Source organism: Cyclopterus lumpus, chromosome 20 (genome assembly GCF_009769545.1).
Source record: "Cyclopterus lumpus isolate fCycLum1 chromosome 20, fCycLum1.pri, whole genome shotgun sequence".
Taxonomy (NCBI): Eukaryota; Metazoa; Chordata; class Actinopteri; order Perciformes; family Cyclopteridae; genus Cyclopterus; species Cyclopterus lumpus.
This window is the reverse complement of record NC_046985.1, coordinates 8,871,017-8,895,739: the sequence shown is the minus strand read 5'-3', so window position 1 is coordinate 8,895,739 and position 24,723 is coordinate 8,871,017. Positions and strand designations below refer to the sequence as shown.

The 24,723-nt window shown below is 40.4% G+C and overlaps 2 protein-coding genes across 5 annotated transcripts; one reads left to right on the top strand and one right to left on the bottom strand.

The window, feature by feature from the left end:
• Positions 1-93: 93 nt before the first annotated feature.
• Positions 94-14,580, bottom strand: pan3 (poly(A) specific ribonuclease subunit PAN3). 4 transcript variants are annotated; one of them, XM_034560393.1, is made up of 19 exons: positions 14,400-14,580; positions 13,899-14,260; positions 12,851-12,972; positions 12,501-12,570; positions 12,342-12,412; positions 12,014-12,158; positions 11,609-11,826; positions 10,998-11,102; positions 10,841-10,898; positions 10,244-10,405; positions 9,727-9,843; positions 9,151-9,252; positions 7,943-8,108; positions 7,613-7,700; positions 7,295-7,434; positions 6,650-6,779; positions 3,360-3,424; positions 3,117-3,255; positions 94-2,585 (listed from the first exon to the last, which is right to left on the bottom strand). In XM_034560393.1, the coding sequence occupies exons 1-19, from the start codon at positions 14,480-14,482 to the stop codon at positions 2,445-2,447; spliced, it is 2,484 nt and encodes an 827-aa protein (XP_034416284.1). In that variant the 5' UTR covers positions 14,483-14,580; the 3' UTR covers positions 94-2,444. The 4 variants fall into 4 exon arrangements, with proteins under 4 accessions (XP_034416284.1, XP_034416286.1, XP_034416285.1 ...); XM_034560395.1 differs by having other exon boundaries at positions 95-2,585; positions 13,899-14,335; positions 14,400-14,516; XM_034560394.1 differs by having other exon boundaries at positions 96-2,585; positions 13,899-14,257.
• On the top strand, positions 14,572-24,723 carry flt3 (fms related receptor tyrosine kinase 3). The gene is given in 26 exon segments (XM_034560391.1): positions 14,572-15,363; positions 16,012-16,094; positions 16,851-17,002; positions 17,100-17,224; positions 17,352-17,463; positions 17,601-17,740; positions 17,859-18,037; positions 18,157-18,295; positions 18,433-18,610; positions 18,784-18,884; positions 19,024-19,135; positions 19,226-19,434; positions 19,523-19,635; positions 19,712-19,844; positions 20,860-20,964; positions 21,056-21,166; positions 21,242-21,398; positions 21,572-21,663; positions 21,823-21,879; positions 21,882-21,902; positions 21,905-21,954; positions 22,295-22,417; positions 22,511-22,622; positions 22,717-22,816; positions 23,660-23,765; positions 23,897-24,723. Coding segments are annotated over 26 exon segments (3,063 nt in total). The 5' UTR covers positions 14,572-15,335; the 3' UTR covers positions 24,122-24,723.

Genomic DNA, 24,723 nt, shown 5'->3' with positions numbered 1-24,723 from the left:
GAGTGTAATTATAACCCAGTTTTATGTTTCTATAAACACATTTTAAAATATTGAATGTACCGAATAGCAAAACAAGACGCTATCCTGCATCTGTCAGTTTGGTATTCTTTATTAAAATACTGCTGTACACACAAATATTGCAAAATTTGAGACAATGAACACAAGAGGAGCATAAAACATACTAAGATGGTGATTGTAGGTCTGTTGGTGTGGGGGAGAAGAAGGTCATTACTAATATCAACCGGAGTGTGTGTGTGTGTGTGTTATGATGTGGAAGATAGTGATATGAGAACTGACATTGTGTGGACCGAGTTGGGGGGCAGGTGTGCTTCTCTGTGTGTGTTTCGAGGGTTTTCTAAAGCACCACATTCAAATATGTTTTTGTCTGTTCATTTCACTACAACAGAGGAAGTAGGACATGATCTAACACAGCCAGCTCTCTGCAGGTGTGTTACCCCAAAGTACAGATCATCCACTTCCATTAAACCTTTGAAAAGTCTATGTAAAAGCCAAGACATTGATCTGGTTTATGCCTTTACCCTTGATTCGTCTCTTATACGACACTGCGCTTAATACACGAGACCCGTTTTCTAGTCTTTTGCTTGTGCACACTTGTCAAAAGCTACTGAGAAGTAGAATAAGGCAGAGGAATCAAAAACAGTAATTATACAGAGCTTTATCTCTTTATCAGAGTGAAGCAGGTTTGCACCAAATTTATACATTTAAGTTGAGTCAGAGATTCAAATCGTCAACGGAATATGAACCGTACTTAAGGACAACATGATATCCCTCACACCATGATCTCCATGGTGCCACTAACTTCCTAAAACCTGCACCTGAAGACGGCCCACCCACTCCACTGTAGATCATCTGTCTGACTGGACAGGGGGGCGACCAATGACAGCCAAACACATTCAATCATTGGGCCCCTCCAGCTGTTGGTCATCCTGAGAGAAATCAAAGCCACCCAAGTGAGTGCAGCAGCCAGCACCACCGTTTTGTCTCCACCACGTTTGTATTTCATGAGCCTTAAAAGTCAAATAAAACATAGCCGTCGTTGCCCTGTTCTCTCCGTTGTCCTCCACCCCTTCCCCTTTCCCTAAACTCTTGCTGGAATTGGTCCACAGAATAATAAAGTTGAATTGAGGCAAAAATAAATTTCCCTCCCAGTTCCCATCATGCATTCCTGCACAATATCCGAGCAAAGAGAAAACGGAGCTCGAAAGAATCTCCAAAAGTGTCACTTTTTTTACTCAAATGTAGAGTGGCCTAGACCCCCTGTTGGGAAGTGGTGATTGGGATAAAAAGCAGAAAGAAGGAGTAAGAGAGGGACAGGAAGGGGACTTTGGGGCAGGAGGACGGGTGGGGGACAAAATAAGGACATTCCACAAAGAGGCAGCTGTGGCTCCACCTCAACAGAAGCCCCACCCACGGGCTCCAACCAAGTGCTAGACAGCCATACCAAGATGACCCCTCCTTGAGCAGTTCATGTCACGAAAGCGTCCATTAATCAAAGGTGGTTGCTGCATATATAACAAACACTTGGTAAATGGCATCAGAAGACACCCCTTTCTCAGTGCTAAACAAAAAAAAACATTTTACCCCCACAATCGTGAAACCAAGTCCATGGTAGCCCATCCACCCACGTGCCTGATGTTCCGCAAGGTCCTGAACTAAAATGTCCAAAATCCATAGATTTTTCCAGTTTTAGAAACCCTTCTCATTCACCCAAGTGGTTTGTCCTTTCTTAGGGAAAACTAACAACCAAGGCAAAGGTGGGCAGACCCATTTCATGAAACAGGTGCCGTCCCGGTCTAATGAGAGCCTCGAGTGGTGTGTCCCGTCTCCTAGTGCGTCAAGAATGAAGGGGTGTGGTCTCCAGCTGGAGGATAGAAGTCAATAGAAAGCTGGATTTCATTGTATGGTTGTTCTTTTGTTTTACCTGCTCTGGTATTTATGTTTCTGTGTGACGTTAGCTCTCTGTACACCCTGTAGGCCACTCACACATATTGATAAAAATAACAAAAAATTAACAAAAAAATTAAAATCTTAGTGCATCCTCCTCAGAAAAATAAACCCCAAATGTAGAAACAAACAATAAAAGCCAGAAAAAAGTTCAAAACCTCGTGGTTTTTTCTTGTTTGTTTCCCAAATCTAAAAAAATGTCATCGTACTCGTTCGTCACAGTTTCCGTTTTTGTCCGTTTGTGTTTTTTGTCCTGTTTATTTTACGATTTTCAGCTGCGGGGTTTAGGAAAACTAAAAAAAATACACTTTAGAAAAAGCCTTCCTGGTGGACATAGTCAGTGTATGTGACTGAGGTTCACGAAGCCCTGCCCCGCTGCCTTCGCCATGTTGATGTCATCTCAATGAGACTGGTCCTCCGCTGCAGTGCAATAGTTTGCTCCAGGTACAGGCAGTCCCATCCCGGGCCCGAAGAGGGCGCTACAGAGAGCCGGAGGCTGCACCGTGCAGCTCCTGGAAGGTACTGTCGAAGCAACGCTTCAGGTCCGAGTAGGTCACGACCAGGACGCTTTTCTCATCCCGCGACACCAGGCTGATCTTCTCAGGAACGCCAGCGTCCAGCTGTGTCAACGCAGGAGGACACAGTAAGAAACGCTCATATTTTGTAAGAATATGTAACTAAAACATTTTTACGGATTTTAAGTAGAGCTGCAACCCGTAGTTTATTAACCAATTAGTGACATGACTAATGTCATTTCTCAAACAAAAAACAGCCAAACATTCGTTACAGCAACTCACGTGAGGATATCTTTTTCAAAAGGAAACTCACTTTTTCAATGACAAAGTTAAGACGGTTGTCATATTTGAGATTTTTTTTTAAATACTAAAATGACCTGATAAACTAGTTCAAAGTGCAGAGAAATTAAAGTTTCCACTGCTCCTACCTATGACCACCTGCTAACCAAATACCACCGATAACATACATACTTCTACTCTCTCTGTTCTGCAATTAGCAAATGCATGCGTCTTTTAAGTCAGCGCATGCGACGCATAAAGAAGAAGCCACTTTCGATGCATATCACATTAAACAACAGTTCTTTCAAATGGAAAAATGATCAAATAAAAAAACAAAAGAGAAGAAAGCCCACTGACTTTGTTGAGGCAGGAGACAATGTGGCTGAGGTCGATCCAGGGCGTCCCAGCTTCCGTCACCTGGTGAAACAGGTGATCCCGGAAAAGCTTCAACAGGTAACGGTCGCCCGTCTCTGACCATGTCGGGTCTTTCTGAAACCTGAGACCGACAACACAAGGTCACAGAGTAGTAACACAAGGTCACAGAGTAGTAACACAAGGTCACAGAGTAGTAACGCAATCACAAATCAAAGTGTTACTTACTCTGGTCGCTCGTTGATGGTGCCCAGTTTGGCCAACAGGCGGAAGAGACGACCGTTTTGCACCTCCTGCAAATAAAGGAATTGATATTCACCATCTTGTTTTAAATATATTTTTGGAAATGTATGCCTTAATGGGACAGTTGGTAGGAGAAGGCCGACAGGAGATAAGAGGAGGGAAAAGGATATCTATTAAAACAAACATTGCATGTGCTGTAACCGCCTACCAGGGTTTAAGGAGTTTAAAATATTTACAGAAAAATGGAGTCAGCATCCCTCAACTAAGTCTTTGAGCCGTTGCGCAGAGCGGATACTGGTGAAATTGAATGAGGGTGAATCACAGACTTAATGCTAGAGGTGGTTCAGTGGGCAGAGTGGGTCATCCTTTAAATCACAAGGTTGCCCGTTTAATTGCCAGCTCCTACGGTCCGCATGTCAAAGTGTCCTTGAGCGAGAAACGGAACGCCAAGTTTCTCTCCTGGTGCTTCACAGCAGCCAACTGCTCCTAAAATGCGTAAAGTCTTTCAAAAGCCGATCAAATGTATAATATGTACCTGAACATATGCAACGATTGAATTGAATTTTCTTCAGACTGAAAATAAAATAAAAACTTGAAGTAACAGACTTGGAATCTGGGCCCAAGTGAGGAATATATTCTGCAGCCGGAGCTAGTAAGATACAATTGAGCTTTTAGCACATTTTAAGCATATTAGGGATGTTTTTGAGAGCCAGTCAAAATAAAAACTATTAACATTATAATGTTTGCGTGTGGCCTGGGGCTGTACTGCGAGACCTTCAGTTAGAGGAGCTGTAGCAACTCAAATTCATCCAGCACAAACTCCAACACTGGGAGTTTCTACAGCTAACCACTAACTGAAGGTCCATTTCACAGAGCCGCCAGCCTCCTAAACAAACTATCAAAATGCACACGGACCCCGAACCTTCAACATGATTGACAAGCCCTCGGAGCAGACCGGTGCTCCAGTGACTCACATCACCTCTTGAGGTGAAAGTGGTATTACAAAACAGGAAGGGCCGGCGACAGCTGGTTAGCATGCTAATGTCAGTAGATATCTGCAATACAATACATGGATGTCTTTGACATAACTTCAACTCTAACCTCTTCTCATTCTGTTGATAACCTTAGTTCAATTTTAGAATCTTTATAACTAAAAGTCTGGCTATATCTTACACATTGTAACACTTCTATGTTAATGAATGTACAAACCTTTCTGATTGTAATAAACGTACATCACAATTCCTCCTTATAATGGACCTCTTTAAAATAACGATACAACTCATCCCTGAAGGGAACCATGTCAGAAACTGAAACCTCGGTTGCTACACTTTGTTTCCATACATGGTGCTGGACGCTCACAAGTTCCACAAGACACTTCCTCCTTACTAAAAGTCAACCAGAAGAAGCTGCATTTTCTTCTAAATGCATCTAGTTTCTACAGATTATTAATTCAAAGAAATTCAAGACAGCAATCACCAGCTACAGCATCACTGATGAATAAAAAATGTCAGCTGCTGTAATATTGTAAAATGAGCTACCACATAACTACTTACTGCTTACTTGCTGTTTTTGACAGCATATCAGATTATTGTCAACAAGTTGTAGCTCACCTTTTACCTCTGCAGATATAATTTACTCCTGCCTCTCCTTTCTCTTTCTCCTCTCTGCCTGTCTCACTCTGTCAAATCTGTTTCTGCACTGTTGGGCAAAGTGAAAATTATTATTATAATACCAGTTGCTCTCGACTTACGGAAACTAGTTTACCAACATTGGATTTCTAAAGGAAAATGTTAGATCCCCTTGCTTTTTAGAACAGCGTCTGCATCTTTAGTCCCTTCCACATTGCCAACAACACTTTGAGTTTGGTGCATTGCAAAACAATTACATGTTTTTAGTGAGGAGATATTAAATGGACAGAAAGCATGTGTATAAAACTCTGCTGCCTTGAAATGACTTACATCTTAATCTATTTCATGTTTTTATATTTCAGAGTAGGGGTTCATGATGAATCGAGTTATCACATTATGCACAAAGATTATTATTTTCAGTCAAAAAGTAGTGTATTTGATGGTTACATTAGCGGACTATGGTCCAAAACATGAAAAGCTTCTGCTCATCAATCTGAGACATGAAGACAAGACTTGGTTGAAAAGTGTGCAGATTCTAGTTTGTTTAGTCTGTTTCTACCTGCTAAGTTGCAGATATCTGACTGATAAAGAAACACAAACAGCAAGAATCGACTCTCCTGCTCAATCTGAGCTGCAAGTGATTATTAAATTGAGTGTTTGTACTCTACTTACTTAAAGCATCTTGGATAATCTGTATTTGTTTAATTTGTATAACTATGACAACTTTGCATGCTGTGCCGATCTTTTATTATTCTTGCTCAAATCAAAATGTTTGAAAAAGTCAAAAAAAGTACAATCCTATATATATAATTGAACCCCAAAAATTAAGCCATAATGCCATTGTGTCGGCCACACAACATTTATGAAACCCTGCTTCATGGTACGAACCAGTTATATTCAGGACTGATAAGAGATCAAAAACAAAGACATTGCGTTCTTCTTGGTCTTCGTGCGGATGTTTGTGTTTTAAAAAAAATTACGTGTTTTTGAGTTTCAAAAGTTTTTTTGGCAACAAAAAGGCTCACCAGGCAAACAAAAACACAGCTACTATTCTGTGTGCAGACACACATTCAGCTGACATTATGCAGAGATGGTCTGATAAACCAGAAACGCTTACACCATCAGCACAGATATCAGCAGATCACAGGCAGGTTTAGCCAGAAGACTCTATTTTTCAAGTCCACTTTATTACTGCAGACTTGTATTTCCTTGTTCTAATCATCAGTTGTTCTCTGAACTTTTGTAGCCGACATCTTGTGAGACCTGATGGACATCTAATTAAAGCAGAAACAGACATATTTTACCGTTAGGAGGTAAAAACACCAATACAAATATGGAAATTGTTTGCACAAAGTGAGGGTGCTAAGAGGAAGTTGGGGATGGGCGAGGGTCGGTTGTTTCACATATTCACACTAACAAAGTGAGACTAAATTCAAGGCGAGACTGTGAAGCCTACAATATACCATACAACTTCCTGTGTGCACACAACTTCCCTCTTAGCTCACTAAACCAATGGCCTATTTCCGGCCACCAGCCAAGAATATCACGACTAAAATCATGCATACTAATACATACTTTCTGCTGCGTGCCTGGTGAGACACAAACTCTCCGTTGGTGTTTAACAAAAAGGCAGCGCCCTTCCCATACCTTGGCCAGATCCTCCTCAATGACATCGTTCCTCATCTGCGACGCATCCAGTTGTGTGTAGAATCGAGCTCCAATCATCGGCATAATGTCATTGACGCTGCGCAGGCGAGATTGTTCAGTCAGCAGATACCTGCATGTGCACAAAAACATCAGTTTTCAGGTGAGTTGGAAAGGCCGGAAACGAGCTCTTCAACGAGTGTGTGAGGAAACTCACTCAAACACTTTTGATGCCAAAACTCGAGTCGCAGCCTTTTTCTGGGTATTCAAATGCTGCTCGACTCATGTAGAAAAGGCAATAATGTAAAAACTTAAAACTTGACAGATCATATATTTGTATTTGGCAGTTTCAGACTCATTTTAATAGGCTGACTATAGACTAAGTTTGAGACCTAAAATCCTTTCAAAAATATATGTCGACAGCAAAGGTTACTAGCTAACCAGATTCCAGCTTGGTCTGATAGGCTAGTCTGGATTTGTCACACCTTGCATTTACCTAGATAGTATATCCGAACGCTGTAAGCACTTAAAGTGTCTCAAAATATACTGAATAATATATTTGTTGTATCCTCAGCCAGTGTTTCTGAACCCGTGTTATGATTCTATTTTGAGAGTTCAAGGATAAACACATGCTGCACCCTCTCTTACAGAATGAGGTTCTTGAGGTCTGAAGAGTAGTTGATAGACACCAGCTCCATGGCCTTCTGCAGGTTCTCCCTTTGAATACCAGCCAATGAGTTACATGCCAAGGCCAGCACCACCTTTCCCAGCGACACAAGGTCTGCTTGCTACAAAACATAAACACACATCACAGAAATGCACATGTGAATGATAAAATTTCCGTTTTGAAAAAAGTGCTTACCTAGACATTCTTCTTCAATCAAAATAGATGATACAACTCACACTTAGCACTTCTTTTATGTATATTCATGTGTAATTGACCACAAATTACATCATAGAAAGTACCTGGTACTGTGGCATTAGGGCAAGATGATTGGTCTGGCTGTTGTCAAAAGTTAAGACATCAAACACCCCGACACAGTTCAATCGCAACCTGCAGAGACAAGAGACCATTATCATCAATAGTTTATGTGCATGTCTGAGTGTATCGAGTGTGCACAACCACATGGTTGTGAAACCGAACTGAAAATACTCTTCCGCTATTAATGCATTCACAGTGAACATTGAAATGTGTGCTGTTCCGTAAACCACTATTGATGGCTATAAGAGACAGGCTCTTGTCAGCCATATTCATCTCCCCATGCTGAATGAAGAGGCATTTATGTGCGTGTGTACCTTGTCTTGCCAGTGATAAGAATCTTGCTGGGGTCCATGACACGGCAGGCCAGGCCGGCAGTGTGGATGGTGCGCAGGGCCGAGCTGAGCTGGACAATGTAGGCCCAGATCAGAGACTCAGGGAGCAAACCTGCATGCTGCCGTGGCGGGGGAGGTTCGTGTTGTCCTGCACATAGAGACATGAATTATCACACACATGCAGCCTGCAGGGCTAGACACTCAAAGTAAACCTCAAACTGTCATCAACTTCCTTGGCCTTCTTATCTTCAGGATAAACTGTCACTCGCAGTTGTAATGTCAGTAAGAGACATCATTTTCAGTTAATCTAACCTAAATCACAACTAACCTAATCTGCTGATTACTATCTAGAACATAAAAAACATTTGTATGTTAGAAAAGAATTTGAAAAATACCCATGACGTCCTCAAATTGCTTACAGTCCAAAAACCCAAATACATTCACTTAACAATGGTATCCAACTGAAGTCCTCGCAATGGAAAATATTGATCTCAGGGCTTTTTGACATTGCTAAAGAAAATGATATGATGATAAAAATAATTTCCTTTTCACTTCTTGAAATTCAGCTCACTGTTCGCAGAAATCCTGTTTACCATCGGTTCAAAACTGCGCCTTGCCTGTAATATTCTGTAAGTCTGATCACAACCATACGGTACAATTCATACATTATCGTTTGTTATCAGTGTTTTGATATAGACTGGACAAAAGGCCAGGCTTGAAATGGTTTTGCTTCCTCGGTCTGCATTCCTGTAGACCTGACAGCACCTGCCCTAGGATCAGTTTCAGCCACAGTTTCCTTTAGGTTCCCACGTCTCAATCACACAGACACACACATGCTAACTGTCAAACAAGGAAACTTCACAAACTCCAAACACTTGAATCTCTTTGAAGCCTCAAGACATCCACAAGAGTAGTTCAAGGCCTCTAAAATTCATGGGAAATATGTCTTTATTTACAGTAATCTGAGTTGTTCTGTGTATACCACTAAACCATCAAACACCAGATGTGAGCACAACTGCCGGCCCAGCAACCCTTAAAACAAACACCAAAATAGACCAAAGTTGATGACCTCATTAGCAAACCTCATTAACAAACTAAAAATGTTTGATGCAGAGGGGTGAAGATGGGCTTCTGAGGTGATGCTGGCGCCATGTCATTGTGAAGGTGGAAGGGTGGGAAGACCAACTCACCCCACTTTCTCTTGGTAAAGTAGGAATCTGCTGCTGGGTCATTGAAGTGTCTGCTGAACATGGTTTCTGCACCCGCATGGAAGTCATAGGAGAACACCAACGCTAGGACAAACAGAGACATACGAGAAAGAGTTAGTCCAACAGCTATACATAGTTTAAACAATCTAAATAATGCCACTTTGCTCTTTTCTACAGATTCACCGATTGATCGGCTGCTGATCAAAATGAGACCCTTTTTATATTTTGATTAATTTCCATACATGCTGCTCAGAGTAATCCTAGTGACCGGCTCGTCTGCCAACAGCACAGACTGTCTATCAGCCAATTGGGTACTTCATCAGTACTACTGACTTTTGAGGGCAAAGAAAGCAAAACTTTGGTTACAAATATTAATTCAATAGAGCCTGAACGCAACACTGCAGAAAACAACGAGACCAATATTTTAGCATTTTTGGGCTAAAATGGCATAACATTTTGGAGCGTGTAGGTCTGGATTATGTCAAACATTACTATATCCAGAAGACACAAAAACAAAAAAGTCCTGTATGTAAAAAAAAATAAACCCAAAACACTCACAGTGGTCTCCAAAGGCCTTCGTGGTGAAGACCTCTCTCAGTGTTACGGCGTTTGAGTGCTGAATTTTCTTCCACATGTCCACCAGCATCATACACTTGGTGTTAACAAGGCGGAAACCTGGAGACATTTTAAAAGATACACGGCATACAATATAGGCAATTAAAAAAAAAATTATATATATATATATATATATATATATATATATATATATATATATATATCATCACACGTGTCCTGCATTGCTCATCATAATTAAAAAGGACAAATAAGAGCTCTAATGAAGTTTGTTTTGTTTTTATTTGTTCAACAGGAAGGTATTATTTTCTCTGTCGAGGGAAAATAAATTGTTGATTTCTCCCCAATAGCATTGTTTTTTTTCCTCGCAGCTCGTTTTTCTTTAGTTACTAAATAAAAACATTACATAGACCATTACATATTTCCTGACATTGGCTAATTTGGTTGTGTGACATGTGTTATGCTACTTTGGAAGAACATTTCACATCAACATATTTATTACCGTGTATCCTCCTCAGGCAGTAAGGCAGGTCATCCTTGCTGTTGACAGCCTTGTAGCAGGAGGTGATGTAGTTGAAGTTGCTGGTCTTCTGCATGCGGTTTGGTGGAGGGACGGCCTCGAGCGGGAACAGGCTGTGGTAGCTGTCGACCTCAGAGGGTACATCTGCCAAAGACAGACATAGTTTCAGAAGAAAAAAATAATAACACAAAATCAAAAACCGATCCAACAACTTGAAGTCATGAACAATTATTTGTTTTGACCGATACTAAACCGGCACTAGATTATACATTACAAATATGATTTGTTTTCACACAATATACCGTAATGTAATTTTTCAAAAAATTCACAATTTTAGCCCATTGTTGTGTACCAAAAACCTCAGAGACCAAAAACATGTGTCAACAACCTTCCACACTCATATGAGGAAATAAACTCCACATTTGTTTAAGTGAGCAATGCAGGTTTGCTTACTTATACTTTACATAACAATTGTGTTGATCAAAACAAAGCACATTTTTTGTGAAGTGCAAAAAATATTTTGGCAAGGGAAATTCTTGAATCAATAAGAACCCTTTGTTGTGACAGAAGACCCTGTACCTGGGTTCTCCGAGTGGTCAATCTGGGCCATGGTTATCAGATGTCTGTTTATCAACTCCTGGAAGACAAATAAGAGTGCATCACATCTGACATCACTTCTCGAGATGATGACGTGGGAAATATTTAGTGAAAAGGGAGATGGGCGAGTGGAAAATACCTGTCGGAGTTCATCCGCCATGAAGAAGGACGGGGCATTAGCTTTTGGCTGCATGTAAGCCACATGGGGCGCAGTGGGGGGATAGATATGGTATGTAGGAAACACCTGCGATGAAACCAAAAAACACAGCTTCCTATTTATTGAGAAATGAAAATCAGTGAGATCAGAGTAATTTCCCCCCTAACTATTAGTTCACAGCTACGCAAATGAATATCAGGATATGATGGAACGAAACTCTAAATCAGGACTTTAATGAAGTGGTAAGAAGGAAACAAAATGTCATCTGAAGCCAAATTATAACATGTTAGTCGCATTGAGTGTGGATTTTCAGTATGTGCCCTGACGGCAGCTCAAAGACTTAAGTGTTGGGTCATGTGCAGCAATTTAGAGGCCAAAGCTCTTGCTTCTCAAAAGAACCTCAGATTAGATAATGGTTTAAATGCAGACAGATTTGAATGCAGTGTCCTGGTTTACAATCCAATTTTGCAAATGTCATGATGTGATGCTGCATCTTTGTGTTTAGTTAGGAATTACAAAGTAAGTCTAGTATATTCCCAACTTTAGTATTTATTAACTAAAATACAGATTAGCACGCTATGTGCAGCACATACCATCCCAGCCATTGGTGCCGGAGTGTTGTCCGTGTAGAAGTAGGTCGTCCCCCCTACAGTTTCTTTCTGGATCATATGAGGACCCTGATCAGCTGCAGTTGTTGGCACCATGAAGTTGGCAGGGTTTGGTGTGTGACTGCGCCGACGTGGAGCAGGTGAGGTGTGCGGTGTAATTTTTGGGGAGTGGAGAGGAGAAGATCCCGCAGAAAGAGACATGCCTAAAATTGGAGACAGAGATAGTCTGCTTTTGTTTCAACAGTTGTGCTACACACAAAAGAATGTTCACAAACTTGCTGAACTAAAAAATTTCAGAGCCAAAGATGGAAAACAAATCCATATAGAAAGTAAAGCAAAGCAGATATAATGGGGTGGTTTCTCTGTCGTTGATGCTGTAAAAACCCTCACCAGGAGCGAGGGCAGCAGCTGTGGAGCTGCTGAGGCCAGGATGTGGGAAGAGAGGCGAGGGGAAGGCCTGGACAGGGGACTGAACCATAGTGGGCATACGTGGAGCTCCCTTAGGGATGAACTCACTTGCTGCCGGGTTAGGAGTCTGGTGCCACAAAAAAAACATGCAAAAGTTTACATTAAATCTACCACTCCTGTTGGAGGCAATAAAGACAAGGCTGGAAATCAAACTTATCCAAGTTAAGTCTCAACTACATACTCATAAAAAAGAACAGTACATCATTTTAAAAGCACTTCACTGATTTGGATAAGATGCTTGTGTGCTCACCTTTCTCCTTTGGGAAATATTAAGAGCACCAAAATCACTGAACAGTGAGGATGTCGGAGAGTTCACTGGTTCTGCGAAGACCAAAAAGTGTAAGGGTTGAGCAGTGGCCGTTTCAATATTCAATGGATGAGTACTGCTCCGCTGAGCACTGAGTCTTACCATGAGTGCTGTGGCTGAAGTTCTTGGCACCATCGTTGAGGCTGGGAGAGCTGCTGCTGGTAGTCATTCGCTAAAGAGAACAGAAGCGTTACATAAGACACTCTAACGTGCATAAATGTTTGTTATCAAGTTAGCAGCAAAAATCCTTGTGTTATGATAGAAGGTGTGAATTTAAATAAAACATTAACTATATAATAAATAAATACAAGCAGACAAATTCAACAACTATTGTAGTGCCTCAGTTTACATGAGGACCTACAACAGCACTATGAACATATTGACATTCATTTTTAAAGCAGTTTTTCGCTCCATGTTCACACTGACTTGAATCTACAGCTTCCCTTTTGTACCTGCATCATTGAGTATTTAGTCTCTGCTGGGCTTCCAAACCCATTGACCCCAATAAAGCTGCTGCTGAAGTAAGAGTTGGTTAGATTGGCATCACTCAGGGTTGCACCCTCCATCCCTGGGACTGTGGATGACAGAAGTCAAAGTTGAGCAAAAACTAATAACAGCGAGAGATATAATTATGTTCAACAGAAACCATTAAGGTTATTAATGCATGTGCATGTCAGTTATACTGCATGCTTGCTAATCCACAAACGGATGTAAAAGTAGTTCAACAACCAACATTTCAGTGTGAGACACAATTCAAGTTTCCCACAGAGCGACATCCACCGAGTATCATTTAACAAACTTTTTCCCAACATCAACGTTAGTGGTTTTCTCGTTTCCAGGTTAAAGATGACGTCATTAACTTTTGAGTTGCATGTGGATTAAAGTTGCGGTTTGTTTACGTTGTGAAGCCACCACAACACAATGCTAAACCAATGAGCAGCTAACGTGGCTACGCTAATGTTAGCAAACAGTAAACTAAAACTGCATTTAACAAGTGATACTACACTTCACTTCAAATATTTAACTGAGCTTAAAGAAAAGGGCGCGCGTACTAAAACGCATAACTCCTCATAAACGGCAACGCCACGCGCATTAAAGTTAATTGAAGCGGTCAGTTTGAAGCTAGTATAGCTCCACTAGCTGGCTGTAGACTTGTTCCCTCACAGCTGTCATAGAAACAGCAGGCCTCCGCCTCCTCCTCCTCCTCCTCCTCCTCCGAGCTGCAGCAGCATGGCTCCTGTTACATGTTGTCACAACACATAACCTACCACTTTACCACCAGAAAGCAAAGCTAACGTTATCCACGAGACCACCAACGAGCACAACGCGTGCTGGCTGCACCGTGGAGGCTGTGGGTAATGTCTGGCAGGTAAAATGTAACCCACGTTGTTTTGGGGTGACGAGGCCTCGAATTAATCCTCGGGCTAGATTTTAACAAAGCCCAACAAGGCCCAAAAGTAAAGTCAGAGTCAGCCCCCCGTGTGAGGCCTTGTTACTCACTTGTTAACAGCTGCCCATCTAGAGATGCGCCTGCGGGACCCATTGTTTCACTTTTCTTGGACACACCGGTGCCCGCGCTTCCCGGACAGGCCGCTACAGAGCCGCCGAGGGAATACACCGCTGGGGTCCCGCCACCTCCGGCCATCGACAACGGTACGGGGCTCCCGCCACCGTGCAGCGGCAGGCTCGACATGGACGGATCTTCGTGCAGAAACTGGCACTCTTCTCCATAAAAACAGGTTTTGTCTTTCGCGTAATATCGGCAAAACTTCACCTTGACATTGGGTATTCCGGCACCCCCAAGCGGAGCAGCTGAGGCTGGGAGTCCACTGTTCATGGCACCGCTGCTGCCGCCACCGCTGCTGCCGGAAGACACTCAAACATAGAGAGACGCAGATAGCTCGCGAGCCAGCCGGCTAGCCTGCACACAGTGTCCCCTTAAAGGAGCGGATTAATATCACTTCAGCTGGTGGAGAACACTCAAAACCCTACAGTACTCACATTATAAGGCTAAGATGCATTTGGGTTTGAGAAAATATCTTTGCATGCGTGAAATCCTGGTCGTCGTTGTTGTCGCTATCCATGCAGCTGCCTTCTTCGTAAAGTAGCCTGTTGTTGTTTTTCTGCTCGCAGCCAGGCTGCTTCTGCTACAGACTTGATAGCATGGCTTTGCATTGTGGGTACAGCCTTTGGCAGAGTTTACCTTCTCCAAATTGAATTTGCCGCACAGTAATATTGTGTAATATTATATGCAGATGAAGGGGTAAAGGTCTTTCAGCATCAATGCGTCTTGGTGTCAAATTAGTTAAATTATTGACATATTAATAGATATTAAATTATAGCAACTGACTGGATTTATATAATGTTATATTCGCTGCATCGAAGAAAACGGATGCATGAGAAAACAACATTAGGACAAACTAAAATATGCACAAAACAATAATATGCAGTATGTAGTCTTTTTTTAAATGTTTATTTAAATTAAACATCTTTGAAATTATATCCGGTAAGGAATATAAAATCGTGACAATTTTATCTGAAGAAAATATGTAAAAATGTCAAATCGATGCTTAATCATCATAAATCATCATAAATTAAGCATAATTTACTTAAACGTGTATATACGTTAAGTAAATGTTTCTCTGCAGAAGTCCAAAAGGACGTTAAGTACGACTTTATAACAACATGTACATGATTGTATTTGTATGCTATTTTGTCTCCCGTCATATATATATTGTGATATTATTAATAGTTTCTTGTACATTTATGATTATCCTACTATCTTGATGACACATTTTGCAGCCAGGCGTGGCTGACAACGCCATCGTGATACTTCCTCTGCTTAAAAGGTTCACGCACGTATCTTTCACATCAAAGTTTCGCTGTCCGACCCTATAATGACTTTGAGTATGTGACACTGACAGAAAGAAAGAATCAATGCGAAGCCAGAGAAATATGATTGCGGGTGAGTCAGACCACTTCAAGTCTCTGTTCATTGGGCTGAGTTGTTGGCAGAGTGAATAAAAAAAGGATTTAAAGATGTTAAGGCTATTAATTCAATAAATATAAAAAATGTTAAGACTCTTTAGCCTTGTATCTTTAAAATAATGGTAGGATAATAACCTTCATTTTGCATTTTTGAAGATTAAATTATGGCGAATATCAAATGGTATAGTGTGAAACGTTCAGTTAATTGTTGACATTCTGCTGTAGTTCAATAATACAGGATGAGGAACCTTAGATAAGAAGTGTCTAACTTTTGTTGAGAGGCTGACACTTTATTTATCAATCATACAAAGGGAACATGCTCCTCATGTTGGAAATATCAAATACAACTTAGAATGTTTCTGCCTCTGCATTAACAAAATGAGTGAACAAGTTTTCAGGTTTCAAATGTCTATACATTATGTATCCTGTATAACCAATATGATAAACGACATAAAGGGTATAACTGCAATTGAGTTTCCTGTATGACAATGTTAGTTCCTTATTTGTATGATTGCATTTCTCATGTACATCTCTTTAAAATACACACTTATTTTTTTAATTGCCTCAGGCTATTCAGATAGCACACAGATATTTAAAAATAAGTTACATTGTTCTGTCTTTCTAGTTGTTTTTCTTCTGTGTGCTGTCAAGCTTCACTGCTCTGATGGCATTGCAGCGCAGAATCAGGCTTGTGTGCCCAGTCATGAGGTAAAAGCCGTCGGGATCTTTACTGTGTTTTAATTGAACACTTGTTATGTTATTATATACATAAGTATTTCTGAGTTATTGTATGTTTCAGAAACATTACTGAGTTAAGGGAAACTATTAATTATTGGTAAACTCCACTGAATGTACAGGGAATGTAAACTAGTGACACGTGCAGTACATTCAGACGGCAAGTTTTACAGATAATACAATATAATGGGATAATATAAGATAATGTTATTTGTTGTTTGCTTTTTTTAGCACATCATTTGTTGTCATTCATGTCAAAACAGTGTCTTCTATCGACAATATAGCAGATTAAACAAATATACTTTGATTGTCTTGGAATCATGTAGAAACAAAACTGCAGAGCAACAAGAGGTTGTGAAACACCAGAGAGGGAAACAGCACATACACATTTATTGGTTTTATTTCTGCCCATCAGTTTGAAGTGTGTCCATTTATGCATTATTTAGTATAACCTTTGAAAAAATGATACCTTTTAAAAGCAGACCCTTTTTATTTTTGACATGGATGGAATTCCACTCAGCTTGGTATACTTGATCCTCTGGATGATTTATAATTAAAATACAGACATTGAATAGTAAATGTTATACGTCTTATACTGGTATAAAAGTCAGCCTTTTTCGTTTATAAAGTTTATATATATAGCGTAGTTTGCAAACTTCATAATCTTAATCACGCAACCACATCTGCGACACACTGCGGGATCATTAAATGCTGAATCTTGTCTCTCAGGTGGCATGTTTTGTGCCAGCTGACTACCTGAATGCATCTGGTTCTGTCAGCGTAGAGGTGTGTGTTGGTAAGAAACTCAACATCTCCCTGGAGCACTTCTCTGAATTCCCTGTTTGCCACTGGATCAGAGGAGCAAACCCAATACTGACAGTGTAAGTGGATGTCTATGTGTGTGTGTGTAGGTGTGTTTCCCCTTGTTGTATTATGTGTATATATTTAACCTGAGGGTTTTTCTTGAAACTCCATCAGAAATGGGAGTAACTCCATGGTCCTACCACCGCTTTCTGAGACCGATTCAGGGGAGTTTACGCTGAGCTGTGAAATTAGCGACGGGACCAGGTCCTCACTGGCTGTGTCTCTGCATGTAGTGATGAGTGAGTGACAGCGCTCTATCTCGTGTCTCATTACCTCTTTACAACAATGCTAAGACTCAAGACAGCAAACAAACACTGGACTGTTTGATGCTGATAAAATGTTGACAATTTGCTGTTTTCTTTCTAGAACGTCCCACAAAACCAAAGCTGACACTGGACAAAGTGGATAGCAGAATGCGTTCCCCTTATTTTACATGCATCTCTGAGGGCTTCCCAAAGCCCACACTCAAATGGACTGGGTAAGATGTGATCCTCTACACATGCAGGATTCATGAGGATGTGTCGCTGTTAACAATGTAGTCTACTGACACTAACTTCATACAAAAATATTAGTATCCAGTGGTATGATTTTCTCAATGATCCTCCTTGTGAACAGAAACAATGATGGGACCAATGTTCCTGCAAACAGTGTAATGGCAATTAGCACAATATCCAGTAGTGAATATTCTCACTGTGGAGTGTTGTGCTGTGCTACCAACGCTGAAGGACAAGAATGCTCTCAAGTCTATGACTATGGTAATGCAATATTTCAACAAATTCATAAAAATACATTCTAGAAATGATTTATTTAACAAACAGTTATTCACTGCAGTTTATAAAAGTAATTGACTTGAGTCCCTACCGTGTGTTTCAGACCTGGACGCTGACTTTATGAAACACGATGAGGTTTCTAAGGTCACCGTGAGCCCTGGTCAGCCTTTACTTCTGCGCTGCCGAATAAAATCACAGTATCGGTTGCAACTTGCGTGGATGAATGGCAGCAAAATAATGAACACCAATATATTATCCTGCTCCTCTACAGTGAAGAAGGAGGTAAAGTAATTCACGCTTAGATCACTGTGATTTTCTTTGAAATCAAAAATAAATGTAATTTCCCTTTTTATGTTTGTCTTTCCCACTCAAATCACATCAACACTATATTTTTGTCCCAGATTTGCATTAAAAGTGATGGCCATAAAAGCAGTCGGATGGCCTACCTGTTCATCGAGTCAGTTAACGGGGACCACGGTGGCACATACACCTGCATGAGTCCAAACAACAAAACAAAGTCTGTTGACGTTCACGTCCAAGGTTAGCAGAGTGCATTTCACTTTATTTTTTCTCTCTGGTTGTGTAGTTATTTCAACTTTTACCAATGGTTTTCTCTAAAGTTTACTCCAGTTTGTACAATTTGCGCATGCACTAATTATAATCTTGTGTTTCCGTAGCTGAGGGTTTCCTCTCTGTCCAGATGGATAAGAGTCTGATCATACCGGCTCAGAATGCATCCCGCTCCGGTTTGCAGGCCACGGTTTCCTACCACCCTGTGCTCCAGCGCTGTTCCTGGGAAGCTCCTGATAAAAACGTGACTAAATGCATCAGGGACAATTGGGTGACAAAACACAGGTAGGAATGAAGCAATGTTTCTGGAGCTGAGCGCCTCAAAATGTTGCACAGTTGTTTATTAATGCTCATATTCATAATTAATTAGTAATCATATTATTATTATTATTATTATTATTATTATTATTATTATTGAAGACCTTTGGGTGGTTTCATAATGGATGTTGTCTTCTCAGGATTGTGAAGCTACGTGATGTACTCAAATCAGGAGATTATAAATTACACTTGGAGGCTGGCGGACAAATAGAAACAAAGACTATATCAGTGTGTGTTGTAGGTAAGAGAGATTTATTGTGTGCGTCTGGAATGATGAACACATGTTGGGTAACTTCTGCACAATGCTATCACTTTTCAAACTTACATTACAGTTACATTTAAAATGTTGCAACGCATATTGTCCTCTTAATTTGTTTCAGACACACCAAAGTTCAAATTCAGGATTAACAAGGCCAATACCTTCACCTTTGAGACCGCAAGTCTCGTGCCAGCCAATTATACCTGGATGTCGTGTTCTTTGTCTAATGACAGGTATGCTCATTGTAGCGTATTGTTGTAAACACACAAACACACGCACACACAGATTCTGACTTCCTCAAGTGCCGACTCTTTGTATTATAGCATCTGTGAAACAGACTCTTCCTGGGAGGAGATCCCAGATGCCTCTCAAACAGATACGGATGTCTTCTGTGAGAAGACTATCAAGAGCTCTCTGAGCAGAGATCTAGTGGATGGACATCATTTAAGGTTTTGTCTGACAAACTCAGTTGGCTCCTGGTGCCAAACCCAATACTCAATATACTACACACCGTCACCCAAGGCCTCCACAGGTAGCGAGATTGATTTCACATCAAAACCATGAATTTATTATTATTTGTATGCCTGTCATTAGAAACTATCTGTCGTCACTGTTTTTAGGTTCTTCAAATTATGATAACAGCAGCATGATGGTGCTGAAAGTAGGCAGTTTGATTCTGCTTATGGCTTTGGCAATAGTTAGCATGGTGCTCATGTACTTTGTCAAAAAGAAGGTATGTATTATACATTGGCAAACATACACACACAACACACATGATGACATGATGCCAACCCCTTTGCTTCCAATAGAAACCCCAGTATCAGCCCCAGCTTCAGATCATCCAGATGGTTGGACCCAATGACAACGATTACATCTACATCAACTTCAAGGACTTTGGGTACGACCTGAAATGGGAGTTTCCCAGAGAGAACCTGGAACTGGGTACGATCTGCACGCAGCATCAGACATGATACCAGACTTCAGTGGTGGAAGAAGTACTCCATTCCTTTATTTAAGTAAAAGGGGCGAAACATTGTGAAAATACTTAATAACAAGTAAAACCCCTGCATTTCAGATCCTAGTTAGTATACAAGTATTATCAGCTTAATTTACTTAAAGGAAAAGAGAAGGAGTTGTGCAGACTGTGACAGAGTTAAACAAATAGATTGTTAATACTGATGCATCGATGTGTTAGAAGCATTTTACTGTTGCAGCTGACAAGGAGAAGCTTTTAGTTTGAACTACCTCACATGTTGTTGGAAGGGTTTACCTTACTAACCCTCAAAGGGTCACACGTTATTGTAAGATGATTGATGGGAGAAGAATGAAGAAGACGTTCTGCTACATAAGATTGGATCAATCTCAAAGAAATGTTTTATTTCAAATTTGAGAGAGACATTGTTGGGCCTTGAACAGTTACAGTATTTAAATGAAACCATTTGAGAAGATTAGAGGGGAAATCTCTAACAACTCATAAACATCTGAAGTGTGACCAACTGTACACTTACTTACTCTGGTTACATGTCGAAGTGTCCTTGAGCAAAACACTAAACCCCAAGTTGCTCCCCGGCGATTCACTGCAGCCCACTGCTCCTTAATAACTAAGGATGGGTCAAATGCAGAGAAGTATACATTTCTTTCTTTCTTTTTTGCAAGAGACCACAAGCTAAAATAGAAAAAGTTAGGTACCACCAGTTTAATTTTTAATAGTGCATTGCTTTTTATCTGGAAATTTACTACAGCTTGCAAATAAATGTAGAGATGTAAAACATATTTGGTTGTGAAACAGATGTGAATAGAAGTAGCATGAAATTGAAATACTCAAATATAGTATAAGAACCTTAAAACTGCACTTAAATACAGAAGTAAATGCTCGTAGTTGCATTCCACCACTGCCCTACTGTTTGTCACAATGTGACAATAAAGTTTACTTTGCTGTGTTTCTGCGTCCTCCCAGGTCCAGAACTTGGCTCTGGGGCTTTTGGCATGGTGGTCCAGGCCACAGCTTACGGCATCAACAAGCCTGGAGTCTCCCAGCAGGTGGCCGTCAAGATGCTTAAAGGTCAGTGTTTTATTTATTTATTACATGATCAAAATGCAAAACATTTTTATGGAGGTCGTTTCAGCAGCTGACGTGATATTTGACGCCGCAGAGAAACACCAGACGGTGGAGAAGGAGGCGCTGATGTCAGAGCTGAAGATGCTGACTCACATCGGTCACCATGCCAACATTGTTAACCTGCTGGGAGCATGCACAGACTCGGGTACAGTTACAACTGCTTTTGTCAGATGGGATGATATACATCTAGCCATGATTTCTTATTTGTTTCCCTTTACAGGACCCATATACCTAATTTTCCAGTACTGCTGCTATGGAGATCTACTGAACTACCTAAAGACGAACAGAGAGCGCTACCACAAGTCTGTGACCGACGCGTTCAACAAGGACCGTTTCAGCAGCCTTTACCACAACCTGCAGCCGAGGAAACGCTCTGGGTGGGAACGACGGGAAACAAGGGGTTGGAAGAGCAATATTGGGAATAGTTTAGCAATAATGGGAGCTCAAACATAAAGACCAGATTCTAAATAAGTGCTGGCATATTTGTCAAATTACTCTTTTGAAAGTTTAACTTTACATTGACAATAACATCACGTTTGTGTTTTCTCAGTGAGCTAGACACAGCAGTGGATAACTATGTGCCCATGTACGGCTCTACCACCAGAGGGCAGGAGGACATCGCTCTCCTTACTGACAACTCTGGTGACATGGACAGCTTTGAAGATGAACAAATACTTGAAATCAGAACATGCATGTTGTCAGACAAATAAATTGATATAATAAACACCTTCAGTTGCCCAAGCAGAGAGTAACAGATCTCTCTGAGTGTGGTGATCCTAACTGATCCCAGTTTATCTGCAGACCCAATGATCCACGAAGACCCCGATGATCAGACAGATTTGCAGACAGAGGACCTGCAAACCTGACCTTTGATGACCTTCTCACTTTGGCTTCCAAGTGGCCAACGGCATGGAGTTCCTCTCCTCCAAGAATGTAAGAAAAGGTCCACGTTGTGGAAACGCTCTACATTTACATCTCTCAACCCACACTATTAACATAGGGAACTATTTTGATGACTGATTAGTCATTTTTAAACAGATTACCAATCAGCAGATTGCAATCAGTCCCTATAGTTTTAGCTTCTCTCTCTTCTTTGTACTACATCCTGCATGGATAGTAAATCTATAATAATTATTAATCAGACAAAACACACTATTTGAAGACAATAACTTTGGTTTTATAAATTACTATATGACATTTTATAGACCCCACAATCCATCAATTAATCTAGAAAAAAATCTGCATCTGATGACGGGGTCCTGCCTGTCCACAGTGTATCCACCGAGACCTGGCAGCTCGAAACGTGTTAGTGACAAAGGGCCGGTGGGTGAAGATTGGTGACTTCGGACTGGCCAGAGACATCGACAATGACTCCAACTACGTTGTGAGAGGAAATGTGTGAGACTTTTATATTACAGCTTTCAATGGTTGCTATAATCTATATTTCTGAGCACGTCTTACACATTATGCGGGTCACATGGCTTCTCAGGTGCGTTTGCCAGTGAAGTGGATGGCACCAGAGAGCACCTTCCAAGGGATCTACACCATGAAGAGTGACGTCTGGGCTTATGGCATTCTGCTCTGGGAAATCTTCTCACTTGGTAGGCTTTGCGACTGCTCTCGGTACATTTAAAAGACAAGCATATAATCAATTCCTATACTGATTAATGCCAACTCTGTCTGTGTAACTCTCAGGTGTTACTCCGTACCCGGGCATGAAGGTGGATCACACGTTCTATTCAATGATTGAAAGAGGATTCAAGATGGATTGTCCGTACTACGCCAACGAGTCTGTGTAGGTGTCGACTGTCTGTATGCATCAATGCATTATGGATTTAACAGAATCATGTACGATGTGTCATGATCACAATGAAGGGAAGCAGTAAAAACGGCATGAGACAGCATATTAAATATGCATGCTGATATAGTTTTTTTCAATGAGGGGCAACATTTTCAAGTCGTGTTGAAAAAGTAACTTTAAAGTGCTGTACTTTACAATATTGAGGTACTCATACTTTAATGTTTCTGTTACTATTTTCTGCTACATTATGCTTCTATTTCACCATAGTTCAGAATGAAATATTGCTCTTTTTACTTCACTACAGTTAGTTAACAACTTAAGTTATAACTTATTTTGACTAACAGAGTTGTTTTAAGTAAATTTGTTTACTTAAAACAACTATTTGTTTTGTCCTAATTGTAGCCAGACCTTGATAAGAATGGGGTATTTCCACTGTTAGTGATTTAACTGTATATACAATAGTTAAACTAGCTCCCATTTCACCAGGACAACTGATTTTTCTAACATATTAATACATAAGTACCAATTATCCAATAACATCATATTTGTAACACAATGAAAGGGGACACTTAACAGTATTTATGGAGCTATAAGTAAATGTAGCTGATATTGCTTCTGTACATTTACTACAAGTAGGATTATGAATGCAGAATTGTACTTGTAATGGAGTATTTGTACATTGTTGTATTGGTACTTTCATTGAAGAAAATGATCTGAGTACTTCTTCCACCACTGTCTTCAAAACAAATACAGCAGTGCAGCGAACTTTGACTTGTAGTTATTATGGATGACTGGGAATCTTCCAAAATATTTCATCTCTGTGGCTTCCTTCTCTAGGTACGGGATGATGTGTAAGTGTTGGGCTCTGGATCCCAGCAACCGGCCATCCTTCTCCAAACTGGTGTCCTTTATGTGTGATCAGCTGACAGACCGAGAGGAGCAGGTAGAGCATGGTCCACACATTGTGGGAAGAAATGGTTTATTTGAGTTTTTATCCTGCTCACCTCCACAGCTGTTTAGACATGTTAAAATTGTCTCTGATCTAAAAGCAGTATTCTATCCTTCCTCTTTCAGCTCTACCATAACATGCCCGACCAGACATCCAGCGACTACCAGAACGCAGCAGACATTTTGGACATTTTGGACATTTCCGCCTTGACAAAGCAGAACGAGAACAAGACTCAGTCAGCCAATGATTACTGCCGACCCCATGCGACTGAAGAAAGCAGAGCAGAAGTGTCCGACACAGACTCTGTGGCAGCTGACGAGGAGCTGGTGAAGCCAGCTGATGGAGAGTGATCCCCAAATGTTCAAACCAATTCATCTCTATATATTTTTAAAACAATTTATATACATTTTTTCTCATGTTAATAATCTTAGTGATAGTGGAAAGCACTTGCTTTTCATTCTATTAGGGAATTGCAACAAGATTTTAACTATATTTTAAATATATTCCTATTGAGCAGCTGAAATTTAAAAAATGTTTTGTATAAAAGGATGCTAAATATCCTCAGGACTATAGACATGTATAAGCTATAGAGTGTTGTAACATTTGTATACATTCGGCCTACATACTGTAGCAACTGATCCACTTTTAGTTTTAGATTTTATCATATACACATCATATATCATATGTATTGTTATGCAGTGAAATGTGATGGCAATTATTTTGTTGTGGTTCATTGTTTAAATGTTTGTATATTATATCAGCAGCTATTACTTGCAGATCAAACCCAATTTGTTTCATCTTTTTCAAAACAAGCTTTATTTTTGAAGTATTTTAGTGGATTTCTTTATTATCTTTATTTTTGTCTGTTTGTTTAAGCATTATACCTGCAGTAAAATGTACTTTACACATTAATTAAAAAATTGGTGATCCCGATGTAAGTCACCTGCATTTG

Coding starts and splice junctions, on each gene's coding strand:
- pan3 (XM_034560393.1), bottom strand. CDS start 14,482: ATGGATAGCGACAACAACGACGACCAGGATTTCACGCATGCAAAGATA. Junction 11,103..11,608: donor CGGCACCAATGGCTGGGATG/GTATGTGCTGCA, acceptor GTTTCATCGCAG/GTGTTTCCTACATACCATAT. Junction 10,899..10,997: donor TGGCGGATGAACTCCGACAG/GTATTTTCCACT, acceptor TTTGTCTTCCAG/GAGTTGATAAACAGACATCT.